General features: G+C 38.0%; 1 protein-coding gene across 3 annotated transcripts in view; it reads right to left on the bottom strand.

Moving 5' to 3' along the window:
• Positions 1 to 605: 605 nt before the first annotated feature.
• pcnx2 (pecanex 2) overlaps positions 606 to 15,023 on the bottom strand; it is a 38,054-nt gene continuing 23,636 nt past the window's right edge. For all 3 annotated transcript variants that reach the window (XM_022203786.2, XM_022203787.2, XM_022203788.2), the window contains exons 28-40: positions 14,155 to 14,370; positions 13,824 to 14,077; positions 12,139 to 12,372; positions 11,059 to 11,162; positions 9,989 to 10,133; positions 9,625 to 9,855; positions 8,341 to 8,498; positions 8,142 to 8,258; positions 5,685 to 5,863; positions 4,332 to 4,498; positions 4,167 to 4,241; positions 3,038 to 3,214; positions 606 to 1,013 (exon numbers count right to left, since the gene is read on the bottom strand). In XM_022203786.2, the coding sequence (XP_022059478.2) occupies positions 840 to 1,013; positions 3,038 to 3,214; positions 4,167 to 4,241; positions 4,332 to 4,498; positions 5,685 to 5,863; positions 8,142 to 8,258; positions 8,341 to 8,498; positions 9,625 to 9,855; positions 9,989 to 10,133; positions 11,059 to 11,162; positions 12,139 to 12,372; positions 13,824 to 14,077; positions 14,155 to 14,370 (2,231 nt within the window). In that variant the 3' untranslated portion in view covers positions 606 to 839. The remainder of the gene's footprint in view (positions 1,014 to 3,037; positions 3,215 to 4,166; positions 4,242 to 4,331; positions 4,499 to 5,684; positions 5,864 to 8,141; positions 8,259 to 8,340; positions 8,499 to 9,624; positions 9,856 to 9,988; positions 10,134 to 11,058; positions 11,163 to 12,138; positions 12,373 to 13,823; positions 14,078 to 14,154; positions 14,371 to 15,023) is intronic.

Below are 15,023 nucleotides of genomic sequence, written 5' to 3'. Positions count from 1 at the left end.
CCTTTATTATTTTGTTGAAACTAAAATAACCAGAAGCTAGAGCTGAACAATTTGGGGAAATGATCTAATCACAGTTGTTCTGATAATCTTTTTATACTTCATTTCAGCATGGATCTGTAAAATCCTGGTTTAGATGTGCTGCATGACATATATTCTGAATTGAGATTTGGTTTAAAGTTAGAAAAGCTCATAAATTATCCACCATTAAGTTAGCTGGAACTATTTTATAGGCCTTTGGGAGCAGATTTGGGTCTTCAAATCCTGCACAATAACTTTCTTTGTCCAGTTTCAGTCAGCTCAGTGTCAAACTATTCATCACAAATATGTACTGTCAAGTTTTTCCCAACAGCGTTTCCTTTGCCATTGGGGAAAATGTTTGACTGAAGGCCAAAAGGTCGGAAATCCCATGTCGGCCTGACGGCCTCAAACAACATGCATTTGTTTTTGTATCTTCCACACAATATATGGTAATTTAAAGTAAAATGTTCAGATCTTAAAAATAACCTGAGAAAAGAGGAGGTTTGGTGTTGCTGCTGATGTGTTTGAACCACACAGTTCTTCTTGGTGAACTCAAAGCAACAGTTTTAAATTAAACCTTTAAACCATTCATTTAAAAACGTCTTTATTTCATCAACCAGATCCGAGATCGTGTTTTCAGACTTTACATTCAGACAACAGGGTGAGACCACATGCTGAGGACATGAGAGGAGGCAGGTTGGTGTGCATGGTTGCCCTCTCATACAGTCCTTTGTATGTATGTGGATATGAAGAACTTTTCATACAGTCCTCTCTGTATTTGGGCAGAAAGTAGGGGCACTCTCATGTGTGTTTTCTCCTTCTCAGACAGTCTTCTGATCGGTCGGCTCTGGAGCTGTCGAGGCAGATGCTGAGTCCTCCTGGGTATTGTCTAATCCCTGGCTGCAGCCTCGGTCGCTCGAATGCGTTTCTTCTTTCACCGTGGTGACGCCGTTGGAATTGGTGGCGTCTATACTCTCATATGGCTCTGATGTCCACTGAGGAGGGAAGAAAGAAGAAGTCAACAGCAGGCACAGCAGGGTTTTTCCAGCACAAAAATATTCAAATTATCTAAGACAAAATAAGATTTTCAAACAATACTTTTTCCTAACTGGCAACAACACGTTTTACTGATTACATTTTAAAAATGATATGAACAACAAATAACTTGACTAACTTTTCCCAGAAATGCTGTCTTTCTCTCTCTTAAAATCATATGAGCTTCGGTAATGTTGTGTGCAGCGTTCACGATGAAAAGGGAAGCATCCAGAATGGAAAGAACTCTTTCTCCCGGGGGCATTAAAGTGATTATACTGCACATTGTGATTAATTATAGTGATGTTTGGGAAATTGTGCTTATTTGCTTTCTTGAAGGTCAGATGAGACGATCAATAGGGTTGAAGGACCCAAATGTAGGCACATTAAATCAAAGGTATTTCAAAGACAAATTTGAAACACATGAAGCAGGCGAAGTAAAGGTAAAGGGCATCAGAGGGCTGCAGAAATAATGTTTTACAGTAACTTTATTCATTGTGTTGCTCATATACAGCAACAGCCTCGTTGAAAATAGGGCACCTAACTATATTGATGGCCTAAAAAGTTAAATTTTTATGTTAAAAAAACTGTTACACTGAAGGTAATTGAGTTAACTATGACATTAATTAAAATAGTGAATTCATGTTAATTTTTTTCTAGAAACAAAATGGTTATTTAAATAGCTGAAATAAACTCTGTGTAGGGGTGATCTGACTAATTATATTTAGTGAATGAGCAAATGAAACAGACCACTCCTTTTATTTTTGGTTAGCTGTTTATTGGTCAAGGGTTAAAGGTCAAGTTGTTTTTCTGTGTGGTGATTGGTCGGGGATGCGGAAGAGAACCGGAGGAAGAAGCGTGAGATGTACGAGAGACAACGAGAGATGTAGAAGTTGAACAAAGCTTTTAGAGTCAAAGTTTCGTTTGACTAGATTTACTTAGTAAATCTTACTTTTTGTCTTGTTAGCTCTGTGTAGTTAAGGACTGCAGATACACAGATGCTGTTTTGTCGGAGTTGGTAAAAACGGAGATTCCATGCGAGCGGTTCAGGCTAACGGCTAAAGCTACGAGCGCTGCCGCGTCCTGAGTGGACTTTGGACTGCACAGACTGAGGTGCTTCTGGATGAGGAGTTACCTGCTGCACCTCTGACCTGCGTTTCTTTTCCTGGGAAATTGATTGTTCGTCGGCTCGCTGCTGATTTTCAGACACCGAGCTATGAATGCCACTGCGTGGATTCTGTAAGCTGCTAACTGTGAGTTTGCTGAACGCCGCTGCGGGGATTCTGTGGACTGTTTCCTGTGATCATCGTGGGTTTTCTATACTGCACTGGGACTACGGCGACCAACGGGAGATCAACCGAGATCAGCACACAGGCCTGCAGCGTTTTGGGGTTGGTGTGTGAGTATGTGTGGGCCCACAAATTACTGAATAATAGTCGTTATTTATTTAGTATAAGTTGTTTGTTTTGTGTTACCATATTAGAACATTTCAGTGACATATTTGTAATATTCCTTTGTGAGCACATTTAAGGTAACCTTAAATATTTTAAGGGGAATGTTTTGTGTTGGTTATTAATTTAATTTCAAGGGAAGGTATCCCATTCAGTTTTTAACGGTACTATTTTGAGTTATTTTGTGTCTAAGAAAGCATACAATTGAAGGGAATATGTTTTTTGCCATTTAATTTAAAACATTTAATTAAAGTGCATTTATTGTATTTAACTACAATCAAGTTCAAATTAGCATTGTATTAAATGTGGATAGAACCAAAGGTTTGAAGTTTAGTAAGCAAGCTAAGTCTAATGCACATCAGGTATACCTTAAAGTAGCTACCTTTAGTAATACAAACACTCCAGCATCATTCAGGTAACAGTCAAAGCTTGAATGTGATGTCAGATGTGAATTTGAGACATTTTTATCATTGTATAATGCACAGCGTATAAATCTACAAGCACCTTGCGTATCTCGCCGTTGATTTGTTTCCTACCTGTGTGGCTCTGCTGCTGGACCTGTGTGAAGGCCCCATGGCGATGTTGACGCTGGACGACGATTGCGTATCGGTCGTGTTCCCGCCTTCAGCAGCGGACAGACCGGAGATGACCAGACCGCTGGAGAAACTACGCTTCCCAAACAGCAGGCTGAGTGTGGATGAAGATGAGGAGACCTGGAGCCACAACGGAAAGAATGCAGCTCTAGCATGTAGAAATATAAACACTAGAATGGTACATGAAAACACAAATACAGCATGTTTATAAAGGATTCACCCCCATTGGAAGTTTTCCTCTTAATTTCCAGTAAAGACTCTTTCATGTCAAAGTGAAAACAGATTCTACAAAGTGATGCTGTACCTACTAAATAATGAATCAAGATGTTGAATACTATACTTTATATTCCTAATTAACCCTTCTGTTGTCATTTATGGCACCAAAAAATATTGCTTCTTTGTCTGAAAAAAAGTCTCCAAATTTTTTAAAAATTTGCAAAATCTTCAAGAAGAAAATTCCTTCAAAGTTTCCCTTAAAAGTTATATTTTAAGAAAAATGCCCAAATTTGCCAAGAAATAAAATAAAAAATGTATACATTTTCAAAAAATGAATAAAAATCTTCCAAATAATTTCTAAAAATATCTAAAGTGATTATATATTTATCAATAAAGCTTCTAATATTTTCTTTAAGAACATTCAGAAAAATATCAACCAAAATCCAGCGATTTTTTTTTTGCTGATTTTTGGTTGATTTTTTTTTTTTAATATTTCTTTTTTCCACCAAAAAATGTTCAAAAAGTTTCCCAAAAATGTTGAAAATGTGGAAGTATTCACTGTGAATATATATATATATATATATATATATATATATATATATACTTTTTTTCCCCACATTTTCAAACTTTAAAACAGTCAGATTTGACGACACAAGGGTTAAATGGCATCACTTTGTCGAAATCTGCTTTCACTTTGACATGAAATAGTCTTTTTCGTAAATTCTTGTCAAAAAAGCCAGACTAAATTGACCACGATTCAGAGCTAAACAGCAGTAAAAGAGAAAAACCTCCAAGGTTTGGGGGAGTACTTTTATAGGTAGTGCACATCTTCCATTAGTCCTCTTTGTGTTCGTACCTGGCTGGATCGCTGCTGATGCTGCGCCGCCTGGAGCTGCGAGCTGATCCCACCTGCTCCTGAGAGGCGAGGAACCTGAAGGAAGAGGAAAACCATCTTTAGTTTCACACTAAAAATGAGCAAAACAACTGAGCATATAGGCAGCTCCACAAAGCTAGCATGTACCTGGGAGAAAATAGAGGCTATGGACGTGTTGAAGGACAGCTGACTGTTGGACAGACGCTGGACGAGGCCGTGGGTGGAGCCTGAGTCCAGGATGGGCCCTGATTGGCTGCTGACGGGAGGACGCTGACTCTGAGGCTGCACCGACCGACTCCGATACTCTCTTCTGGCTGGAATGACACAAAAACAGCAACATTTAAGCAGAGAAATGCAGACTTTTATAATGACATAAAAAACCTACAATGAAGCTGAAAATGAAAAAAGTACTGAAAATAATGTTATGTAACAAAATATCGGTCTTTTTAATCAATATTTGACAGATTTAACAATAAATAACAGATTAATATTAGTAATAAAACAATACTGTTTATTTCTTAAATTTAAAAAAATGGCAAACTAGCTTTGATAAAGTGAAAAAGTGAGATAATACGTTCAACCTTGTGTTAAAAACCACATTTAACCCTCATGTTGTCCTCATTTGCAGGCACCAAAAAATATTGTTTCCTTGTCTGAAAAAAATCCAGACATTCAGCAAAAAAAATCCCCAAATTTCTGAAAATTTGCAAAACCTTATGAAAGAAAATTCCAATAATTCCTTAAAAGTTTTATTTTAAAAAAAACCCCAAATTTGCCAAGAAAATATTTTTTAAAAAATGAGTAAAAATCTTCCAAAAAAATCCTAAAAATATCTAAAGTGATTACACATATATCAGTAAAACTTCTATTTTCTTTAAGAACATTCACATAAAAATTTTATGTGAATGTTCTCAAGAAACATTTTGAAGTTTCACTGTGAAAATATATTTATTTTTTCCACATTTTCAAATTTTAAAACTGGTCTATTTTGACCCACAGGACGACACAAGGGTTAAAAGCTATATATAAAATAGAGACATATATATCTCTGTACTACAAAATACATCAGCGTTACAAAGATGCAGTAGGTAACAGTAACTAGAAAAGGGAAAATCCTCAAATGCTTCAAAGAAAAGTCTCAAGAAAGTGATCAACGGCGATGACAAACGCCCTAATCATGCGTCAACAGCGTGTAATTACTTTAAACTTTTATTGAACAGTGACATTAGTAGCATAAAGTCAGTAAAATGACTCAGAGATGCCAGGAAACAAGGTACTGGTGATATCAAACCCAGTAGAGCTTTAATATCGTAAAAAAGTGACTGTTTTCTGACTAATATATTCAGATTTTCATTTTTAAGAGGATGATTTGTATAATTTTAGCTCTAAAAGTTACATAGTCTGGCTTCAAGCGGAAATCCAAACTGAACAAATAAAAACACCTTTTGTCTACAATTGTGATGCACATCTGTGTGTGTGTTGCTGTGTGTTGTTGTGTACCTGAGTTGTGGTGTCGGTGGCTGTGTGTGGTTCTGGCTCGGTGCTGGTACAGACTCAGGCTGTTGGACGTGACGGAGGACGGACGGTTGTGGCTCAGCGAGGACGAACCGCCGGCGCCGCAGTCCACGTCCTCCATGTTGACGCCGCTGTTACAGCTGGTCAGGTTGTCTTTACGCACCCTGAAGAGCACAAACACACAACTCTGGTTTATTTATTTATGTCCTCATCGGTGCGCTACACTTCTGCTCAGAGATGTTACGTAACCATGGTGACATATGTGACACAAACTTCTCTCTTCCTCTTAAATTAGCTAAACGTGTTCTGGCTTCACCCTCGGCTCTTTTGCTACTTAGTGAAATTAACCCTCGTGTCGTCCTGTGGGTCAAATGTGACTCGTTTTAAAGTTTGAAAATGTGGGAAAAAAAATATTTTCACAGTGAAACTTCTGATGTCCACACTTTCAGGAAATTTTTGAACCTTGTTTGGTGTAAAAAAATTTAAAAAAAAGAAATGTTAACAATGTTTCTTTAAGAACATTCACAAAAAATTTTGAGGTTACCACCAACCTCTCTAAAGCTGTAGTCCTTGTAGTTGAAATAGTGCCAGAACTCAGGCTGTGAGCCTCCAAATACAGCGATGCGATAATCACGACAAAAGGGTTAAACAAAACTTTTAAGGAATTGTTGGAATTTTCTTTCATAAGGTTTTGCAAATTTTCAGAAATTTGGGAATTTTTTTGCTGAAATGTTGGATTTTTTTTCAGACAAGGAAACAATATTTTTTGGTGCTCGTAAATGAGGACAACAGGAGGGTTAAGACAACACCTTCAGCTGGAGGCCGATGAACAGGATTAACAATCTCATTTAATCTGAAAGGAAAACTCAGCCCCTAAGAGGCTTAAGAGAACCACACAGCCATGAAGACTCACACCATTAGCTGACCTGCAGAGGTCAATGCCGACCTGTGTGATAAGCTACGCTGAAGGTAACATCTAAAAAAGGAATTGAGAAACAAAAAGGGGGAATGAAAGTGCAGAGGAAAAGAGGGATGGACGGAGCGATGATGCTGCACGAGCAGAAAGTCGAGGCTTTTGGCTTCACTCCCGCTCAGTAATCCAGCCGTCTCTTTCTGTCCTGTCTACATGTATTTAAAACCACATGGAGTCACAGCCAAGTGTCTCCCAGCAGCGAAGTCAATATCTGTAAATCCACAGAGAAGCTCTCACTCAGCGGGCAGCTGGAGCATCACACTGCATCTGATCCACTGTGATTTATCCGAGTATGACCAGCTGAATGTGACGATTAGAACCTGATTATGATCTGTTGCCGCCTGCAAAGTTTGTGGTAAATAGAAGTATCTGTATGTTTGGTTTTAACTACGGAAAATTTAAAAGCCAAATTTCGAGTCAGATTTTTCAGAATATAGCACTGGGGGAGGACCTTAACCCTCAAACTCATGCAGTTTCTCCGCATTTTTACTCACTGTGGGCTCATTTTTCACCTCTAGAAACAGCACAACTATCATTAGAACTATAGAGAACTCAAAAAAGCCATAAATCTCAATATATATATGTGTGTGTGTGTGTGTGTGTGTGTATATATATATATATATATATATATATGTGTAAATAAAAGGGTCGCTAGATAATTGCAGGACTTTTTGTATCATAGTTGACATTTTTGCTGTTTTCAGGATTAAAATCAACATGTCCGCCTATAACCAAACAACACGTGGCATTTTTACACAAAGATTCTTCTAAATATTATAAATACAACTGAGTAAAATTTAAAGTTATTGATAAAGATATTGTAGTGAACCTGTTGACGTGGTAAATCCACACTTGACTCACACTCAACTTTATATTAAAAACTCAGAAAACCTTGGAGTCTTGCCAGTCTTTTATCATCATTCAAAAATGTAAATTTCGAAGGGAGAAATTCTCAACATCTCATGCACAGGAAGAGACGACATCCAGACTGTCATAAACTGAACTCTGTGGTGGGAAAAGCTGCACCTAAACCAACGTATCCTGCAGGAATGCTTCAATATTTATTGAACAAAATGAAGTCCTCTCATGAGAAGATATTTCGTCCAAGTCTCAGGGCTGAAATCAACTATATATAACCTCTAAGGCTAGATGATTGAAATAAGTATGAAGGTTTTCACTCTGCATGGCTCTCTGAGTAATTCCAAATAAATTAAACTGAGCCTCTTATCCAGAGTGTCTTACTTTTGGACCCTCAGAGGCTGATGGTTGATCCAGAGATTCAACCAATGACCTTTCAGCTACAGGGAAGTCTTCCTATTCAACAAACTCAACTAAATAAAGTCTGTTTTCTGTTCAACTGAGGATCCTACTAACAGGGAGAGTTTAGGGGAAGTTTGAGCCTTGAAGGCAAAATAAATAAATAAATCCCAGACTGGACTCCTGGTTCAGGTGGGAACAGAAGTACTGACCGTAACCACTTAGAGCAGAGCCAGGAGCGAATGGCATCCAGGCTTAAAGCTCCTCCTCCGATGCTGCGGAGCGTTTGGTGTGTTCCAGCGTACGACGTGGTCAGAGGTGACACGTACCTGGAAGATCAGGAAGGAAGTGTTAAGACGAAGTGGTGTCCATCAACACTCTCTTTCTTCAGCAGATCAGTGAGATACCTACATGGGGTAACCCAGCGGCTGGTCGCAGGACGAGTTCACCATGTTCCTCAGCGCCTGCTTTGAGTTCTGGATGCTGCCGCGTTCTGGGTTTCGGTTCCGTAAAAACACCAACTCCTGCTGCTGGCCGGCCCACAGACCTCGCACACACTCCTTGTTGATCTGAAAGAATCGAGAATTTCAGGCAACCGGGCGCATCCATCACCACACCTGAAGAGTATTTATCTGCAACCTAAAGTCATGTGACCAGTTCACCTCGGTGCCGCTTTGTGTTTTGTTTGTGGTCTGTCGGTTCATTTAGAACGTCTGTTGGCGGCTGCTAGCTCGGTGTGGAGCCTCCAGTCTTAGTGGAGACCGTGGCTTTTATTAGTCGTCCACCAACTTTGGGAAGAAGCTGTTTTGTGACTTGAGTTTTCGCGTTTTGTGTATTAGCCCTCTTGTTGTGTTCATTTACAGGCACCAAAAAGTATTGCTTCCTTGTCTGGAAAAACCCCCCCAAAAATCAGCAAAAAAATTCCCCAAATTTCTGAAAATTTGCAAAAACCTTCAGGAAGAAAACTCCAATAATTCTTTAAAGGTTTCTCTTAAACGTTTTGTTTAAGAAAATCCTACAAATTTGGCAAGAAAATTCTTGTAAATATTTTCCAAAAAATCTGTAAAATCTTCCAAAAATCTTTTAAAAATACGTTAAGTGATTGCATATATATCAGCAAAACTTCTATGTTTCTTTAAGAACATTCAGAAAAAAATCAACCAAAATCTGGCAAATTTCACTGGATTTTGGTTGATTTTTTTTTCCTTGAATGTTCTCAAAGAAACATTTTTAACATTTGTTTTTATTCCACAAAAAATGTTCAGAAATTTCCAAAAATGTTGAAAATGTGGACATCAGAAGTTTCACTATGAAAATATATTATTTTTCACATTTTTAAACTTTAAAACGGGTCCATTTGACCTGCAGGACGATATGAGGGTTAAATGTGTGTGTCCTGAGGCACCAGTTTTCTTTTGTTAGTTCTGCGCACTATTTGTACTCGTTTCTGTTACTTGTGGTGGGTTTTGCTACTGTGATTTGGTCTAACTAGATTAAACACTCCGTGAGGCTTCGCTTGGTTTTATTTTATTCTTTGACACCCACCAGCCTTGTTTTGTTTGACCACTTTTATGTTGAATTTGCTGCTCTTCCTTTACCGGAACCAATGTAACGTCTGGTTGTTTTGTCACACCCAGCTGACCCTAGAGGTTGGATCATATCACGCGTTCAAACCACCACTTTTGTCTCTTTTACCTTGATGACCTTGAAGCTGAGGTGGCGTTTGTACAGCATGATGATCTTGTACTCGTCGGTGCCGTCGTCGATCATGTGCCTCAGGGTTAGCAGCGTGTCGCGGCTGGACAGCACCGCCTTACGCCAGGCCGGGTCGCTCTCGTGGCAGATGACCAGGCTGCTGCGGTAGTTGGTGATGGCTTCGTACAAGATGGACGCCTCCTCTGTCTCCTCCAGGCAGGTGAAGTGATCCTGAAGGGCAGGAGAGTCGGTATGAAGCACGAGAACTTCAGCAAAGTGTCTTCATGGGATGACGAAGACGCTATTATTATTATTAATGATGCATAAGTGTGTACACATCTGGAGGAGAATTCTTGGGCTTTACCTGATGCAGCTTGAGGCTCATTCTGACTGCAGGAGCAACAATCTTCTGCAGGAGGTCCAGATCAGCAAACACCCACTCGTCTTTGGTGGCGATGCGGAAATCCCCTTTAAACAGGGTGTTGAAACCGTACAGGAAGGATTCCAGACTTTGAGGTGGAAGGTCAGAGGTCGTAGGTAAATGAAGAATAACAGAACAGAGGTAGGATTACAGAAGTGAAGTATTTAACAAACATAAATCACATAAAGATAGAAAGTTACCTGGTGTAAAGACAGAAGTCTGTTTAAAGATTTAGCTGCTGATGCCCCCTTCTGGTGCATCTGTCCAGCTGCAGCTAAATATCTGCTTTACTACTCATTTATATAGATTTTAATGTAAATAGCACTAAACAGATTGGATTTTCATTGATTGTCTCATGTTTTTGTCATTTTGTTGTAGTTTGTGTTGCTTGTGTTATTTGTCTATTTTGTCGTTTTGTTTCTTTCCTTTTGTAATTTTTTGTTTTTATTGTTCGTCTAATTTTTTGTCATTTTGTTTCCCACTTCTGTTGATTTGTGCCTCATTTTTGTAATCTTTTGTCTTGATTTTGTTGTCCTTTTTGTCTCACCTTTGTTATTTTGATCATAAAGGAAAATACTGTATTGTTCAGTTCCAGATGACTGAATGTTGTTCCTTTGCAGACACTCTGCGATCTGTAAGTTTTAGCGTGTGAACGATCAACTGAGGCATGATGTTGTTGAAACTGAACTTATTTTTCTTAATAAATTTCAGGTTGTTCATGATGTTTTGTAAAAAGATAATTCCTTTAACGTGGACACTTTCACAACATGCTTTTTTGCACTAATACAAGGGAAATTATTTGGAGTTTATCGGTTTTTATGCTCTGATTTTCCACTTGAGATCAAATCGGGCTGAATGTGGCCCCTGATCTAAGACACTAGTGTGATAGAGGCTCAATTTAGTGTTTGGTTCAACACAAGCCGCATAAAATTTTAACAGCTGGCCGAACATTCGTCTTGAGATGCATATTCTCTTGTGTAAACTCATTTCAAACCTTCATGTTTCTGCGCTACCTGTTGGACATGTTGTGTGACGCCGTGCCGAGCGATCGTCTGCCGAGGACGGAGAGAGCGTAAGACATAGTGACCAGAGGGGAGTCTTCATCGCTGTCCACCGGCTGCACAAAAACACACAGATGATAAAGACAAAAGGTACAGATAGAAGCAAACAGACTATTTATGCTTGTTATTTTCACTGTAGTGCAACTTTTCTTGTATTATTTTCACTTAGTTGAGTAAATTAAAACAGTAAAAACAAAACAATCAGCTAAATTTGGAGACTTGATTGCATTTTTTGAAGCTAAAGTTTTCAGCTTCTTAGATGTGAATCATTTACTGGTCTTACATCAGGATAAAATTCACTTAAAGAGAGAGTAGTTTGACAGTTTTAATGCCATGAATCACATAAAAATAAAAAAAAGTTTAATTTTTGGATTATTTTACAAAAAATTGAAAGAACCTGGAAACACTTTTACCACAGGTTTTACCAGTACCGGGAATAAAGTACCTCCAAATACTGTAGATATATTTGTTTCCAGGATTTATACTATATATTTAGTCATACTTATCTTTTTTTACAGGACTTTAATTTCTTCATTCATGGTCCATTTTTTTGGTGCATTTTTTAATTTAGTACATTTTTACTCACACTGTATTTCACATTTAATTGTGCATTTTGACTCTTAGTATGTTTTTCTATTATTTTTAAGTAACGTTTTATTGTAATGCTCAATGTTTCTGCTACTGAAACAACAAAATTTCCCTTTTTGGGGATCAATAAAGTATTACTAGCGTGTTCGTTGGCAACTTATATCATCCATGACCTGTTGGCAACCATTCATACCTCGATTTAACTGAGTTTTGGTCTGTTAGCGGTTGTTTATTCATGTATTTTAGGGGTGACAACACATATCTGAGTCAGGTAGAACTGAAGAAAGAGAGCTGAAATGTCATCAAGAGCCAAAAAGAGACGTCCAGCTGCCTTTTACTGAAGCTTTTAGGAAAATCCTATACATCTTTAATTTGTTCCCATACTTTTCTCCTTTCTGCTTCAACCTTAATAATTTCAACAGATGATAAAGTTTAGTTCAGTACCGTCTCCATCTTGCCAGCGCAGTACTGGATCCACTCCAGGTAGACGTTGCAGAAGCTGGCCCTGGTCACGCCCTGCAGACAGTGAACGTAGTCTTCATCGATCTTCACGCTGAACACCTGAGGGTCGCGCTCGATGTGGTGCCACTTGGTGTAGGACTGCAGAGCCTCCTGGATGGCCGCGTCCTTCAGCCACGTGGACAGCTTGGGAGAGTGGACCAGGTAGTAGATGATACTCTGAGAAGGAAAGGAAGAAAGGAAGATGATGTAAAACACAAAGAGTGAGTGTTAAAGCTCATCACCTGGAGTCACCTATTGTCTCGCTTCCTCTTGTAATTATGATTAATGCACAAGACCCCGACTTACCTGCCAATTAGACTGTTTAACCTTTTAGCGGGGAAGTCTTTCAGAGCCTGAGACAAGTGGAATATTCAATTTTCTGTGTGCCACTGAAGAGATGCCGATTGAACATGTCAGGACCGGATGCGTAATTAAAACTGCACCAGGTTTCCTTCAATATTAGTGTTTTAACTTTTTAAAATAACAAAATCTGTTTTGTGAAAGTCCAGCAAAAAAAAATGATGATAGAAACTGTCCTCCATTAACAAAAACAGTCCTACAGCTTCCACATGTGGCAGAAAAATGCATTTAAAAATTAAAATATAGTGTGAGCACTATGCATTTATTAGCTTGTACATTTTAAGAGACAGAGTAAGAATGAAAAGAAAAACTAGATCACATGTTTAAAGCTGGTATTCTTCTTCATGTGTTAAAAAAATGTAACCTAAAAGACTAACATGAGATAATCCAGTATTCAGACCAAAATTAACAGTTTGAGTTCATTTAATCAAAAAAGATTTAAAAAGTAAAAAAAATTAAGATGACAAACATCCTACTTGTGGATCTATGACTGCACAAGTTATAACATTTTTAAAAAGAGCCTATAATAAATATGCTCAAATAAAAGAAAATCATACAGTTATGATGGAAAATATATATATCTGTCCTGATGCATATTTTTAAATTCCAGTTTTAATTGTTCAAAAACATTACAAAATAGTTGAACAAGTTGGATAATAGACCTAAAAATGTATATATGTGTGTGTGTGTGTGTGTGTGTGTGTGTGTGTGTGTGTGTGTATATATATATATATATATATATATATTATTTTAGATTTAGTTTAATTATTTTAATTCCCATTTTTGCAACTTTTTCAGATTTTCTGTCTTATTATTATTTTTTACATTTATTGTAATTCTTTACATTTTTGCAAGTTATCCAGATTGTCTGTCTTATTATTATTTACATTTGGTTTTATTATTTTTGCATTCAATTTTTTTAACAAATTATTCAATTTTTCTGTCTTATTTTCAGACTTAGTTTCATTATTTTTAATTCACATTTTTGCTAGTTATTCAGATTTTTATCTTATCATTTTTTAGATTTATTTTAATTATTAACATTTTTACATATTATTCCGATGTTTGTCTTATTATTCTTAGATTAAGTTTTATTATTTGAAACTCACATTTTTACAAGTTGTTCAGATTTTGATTCAGGTGTTCTGACCAAGAGAATCGCCCCAGGAATTTGGTCCTAAATTTACAGAATAAACAAATGGTAAATATCCATGATTTGCTGCACCATAGTTCACACACAACTCATTTTCTCTTTGCTTTAAACGGACCTTCAGGTAGTAGGTGATGAGCAGCTTTCGGAGGTCGTACACCTGCAGCATGGTGGCGGCGTTGTTCTCGCTGATGCTGTAACCTTCCAGCAGGTATTTGGTTGCCATCACCTCCCAGGCCAGCCAGCGCAGGTTGAACGCAGCGTTGCAGGACAACATGTGAGGCAGGTGACCCGGCTCGCAGCAGCAGCAAGCGTCGTCCTCCTCCACGCCCTCTGTGATGGCCTCCACCTCCCGCTGCTGGCAGTACGTACCTGGTATGGAAAGACGTGGAGGTTAGCGGTCGGACAGACGGTTATCTTATTTACTCACACAGGAAGAGAAACCGTACCTCTGAACTCCAGACCCCTCAGCTGGAACGTCACCAACCCGTTGCCGATCTCGATGAGGTGGACCAGGGCGTTGAGGTAGTCGGAAGCCAGAATGAAACAGTCCCCGGCGCTGTAGTTGCCCCATCGGCCCAGCATGAGGTCGCCGCACAGTGAATGCTGCAGCGAGCGAGTCAGGTACTCGTAGAAGATGGAGTTTAGGTTGTTGTCATCGCAGCCTATGAGATAAGACAAGATGTGATAAGACAAGATTACGATGAGATAAGATAACGATGCGATATGATAATATTACGATGAGATAAGATGAGATAACATAACATAAGATAACGATGCGATATAAGATTAAGATGAGATAAGACAAGATATAAGATTACGATGAGATAAGATGAGATAACATAAGATAACGATGCGATATGATAAGATTACGATGAGATAAGATGAGATAACATAACATAAGATAACGATGCGATATAAGATTACGATGAGATAAGACAAGATATAAGATTACGATGAGATAAGATGAGATAACATAAGATAACGATGCGATATGATAAGATTACGATGAGATAAGATGAGATAAGACAAGATGCAATAAGATAACGATGCGATATAAGATTACGATGAGATAAGAAAAGATGAGATAAGATAATGATGTGATATGATAAGATTACGATGAGATAAGATGAGATAACATAAGATAATGATGTGATATGATAAGATTACGATGAGATAAGAAAAGATGAGATAACATAAGATAATGATGCGATATGATAAGATTACGATGAGATAACATAAGATAACGATGCGATATAAGATTACGATGAGATAAGAAAAGATGAGATAAGATGAGATAACATAAGATAATGATGCA

This window comes from Acanthochromis polyacanthus, chromosome 15 (genome assembly GCF_021347895.1).
Source record: "Acanthochromis polyacanthus isolate Apoly-LR-REF ecotype Palm Island chromosome 15, KAUST_Apoly_ChrSc, whole genome shotgun sequence".
Classification (NCBI taxonomy): Eukaryota; Metazoa; Chordata; class Actinopteri; family Pomacentridae; genus Acanthochromis; species Acanthochromis polyacanthus.
The sequence above is the reverse complement of the archived record's forward strand: the minus strand, read 5'-3'. Positions and strand labels throughout refer to the sequence as shown.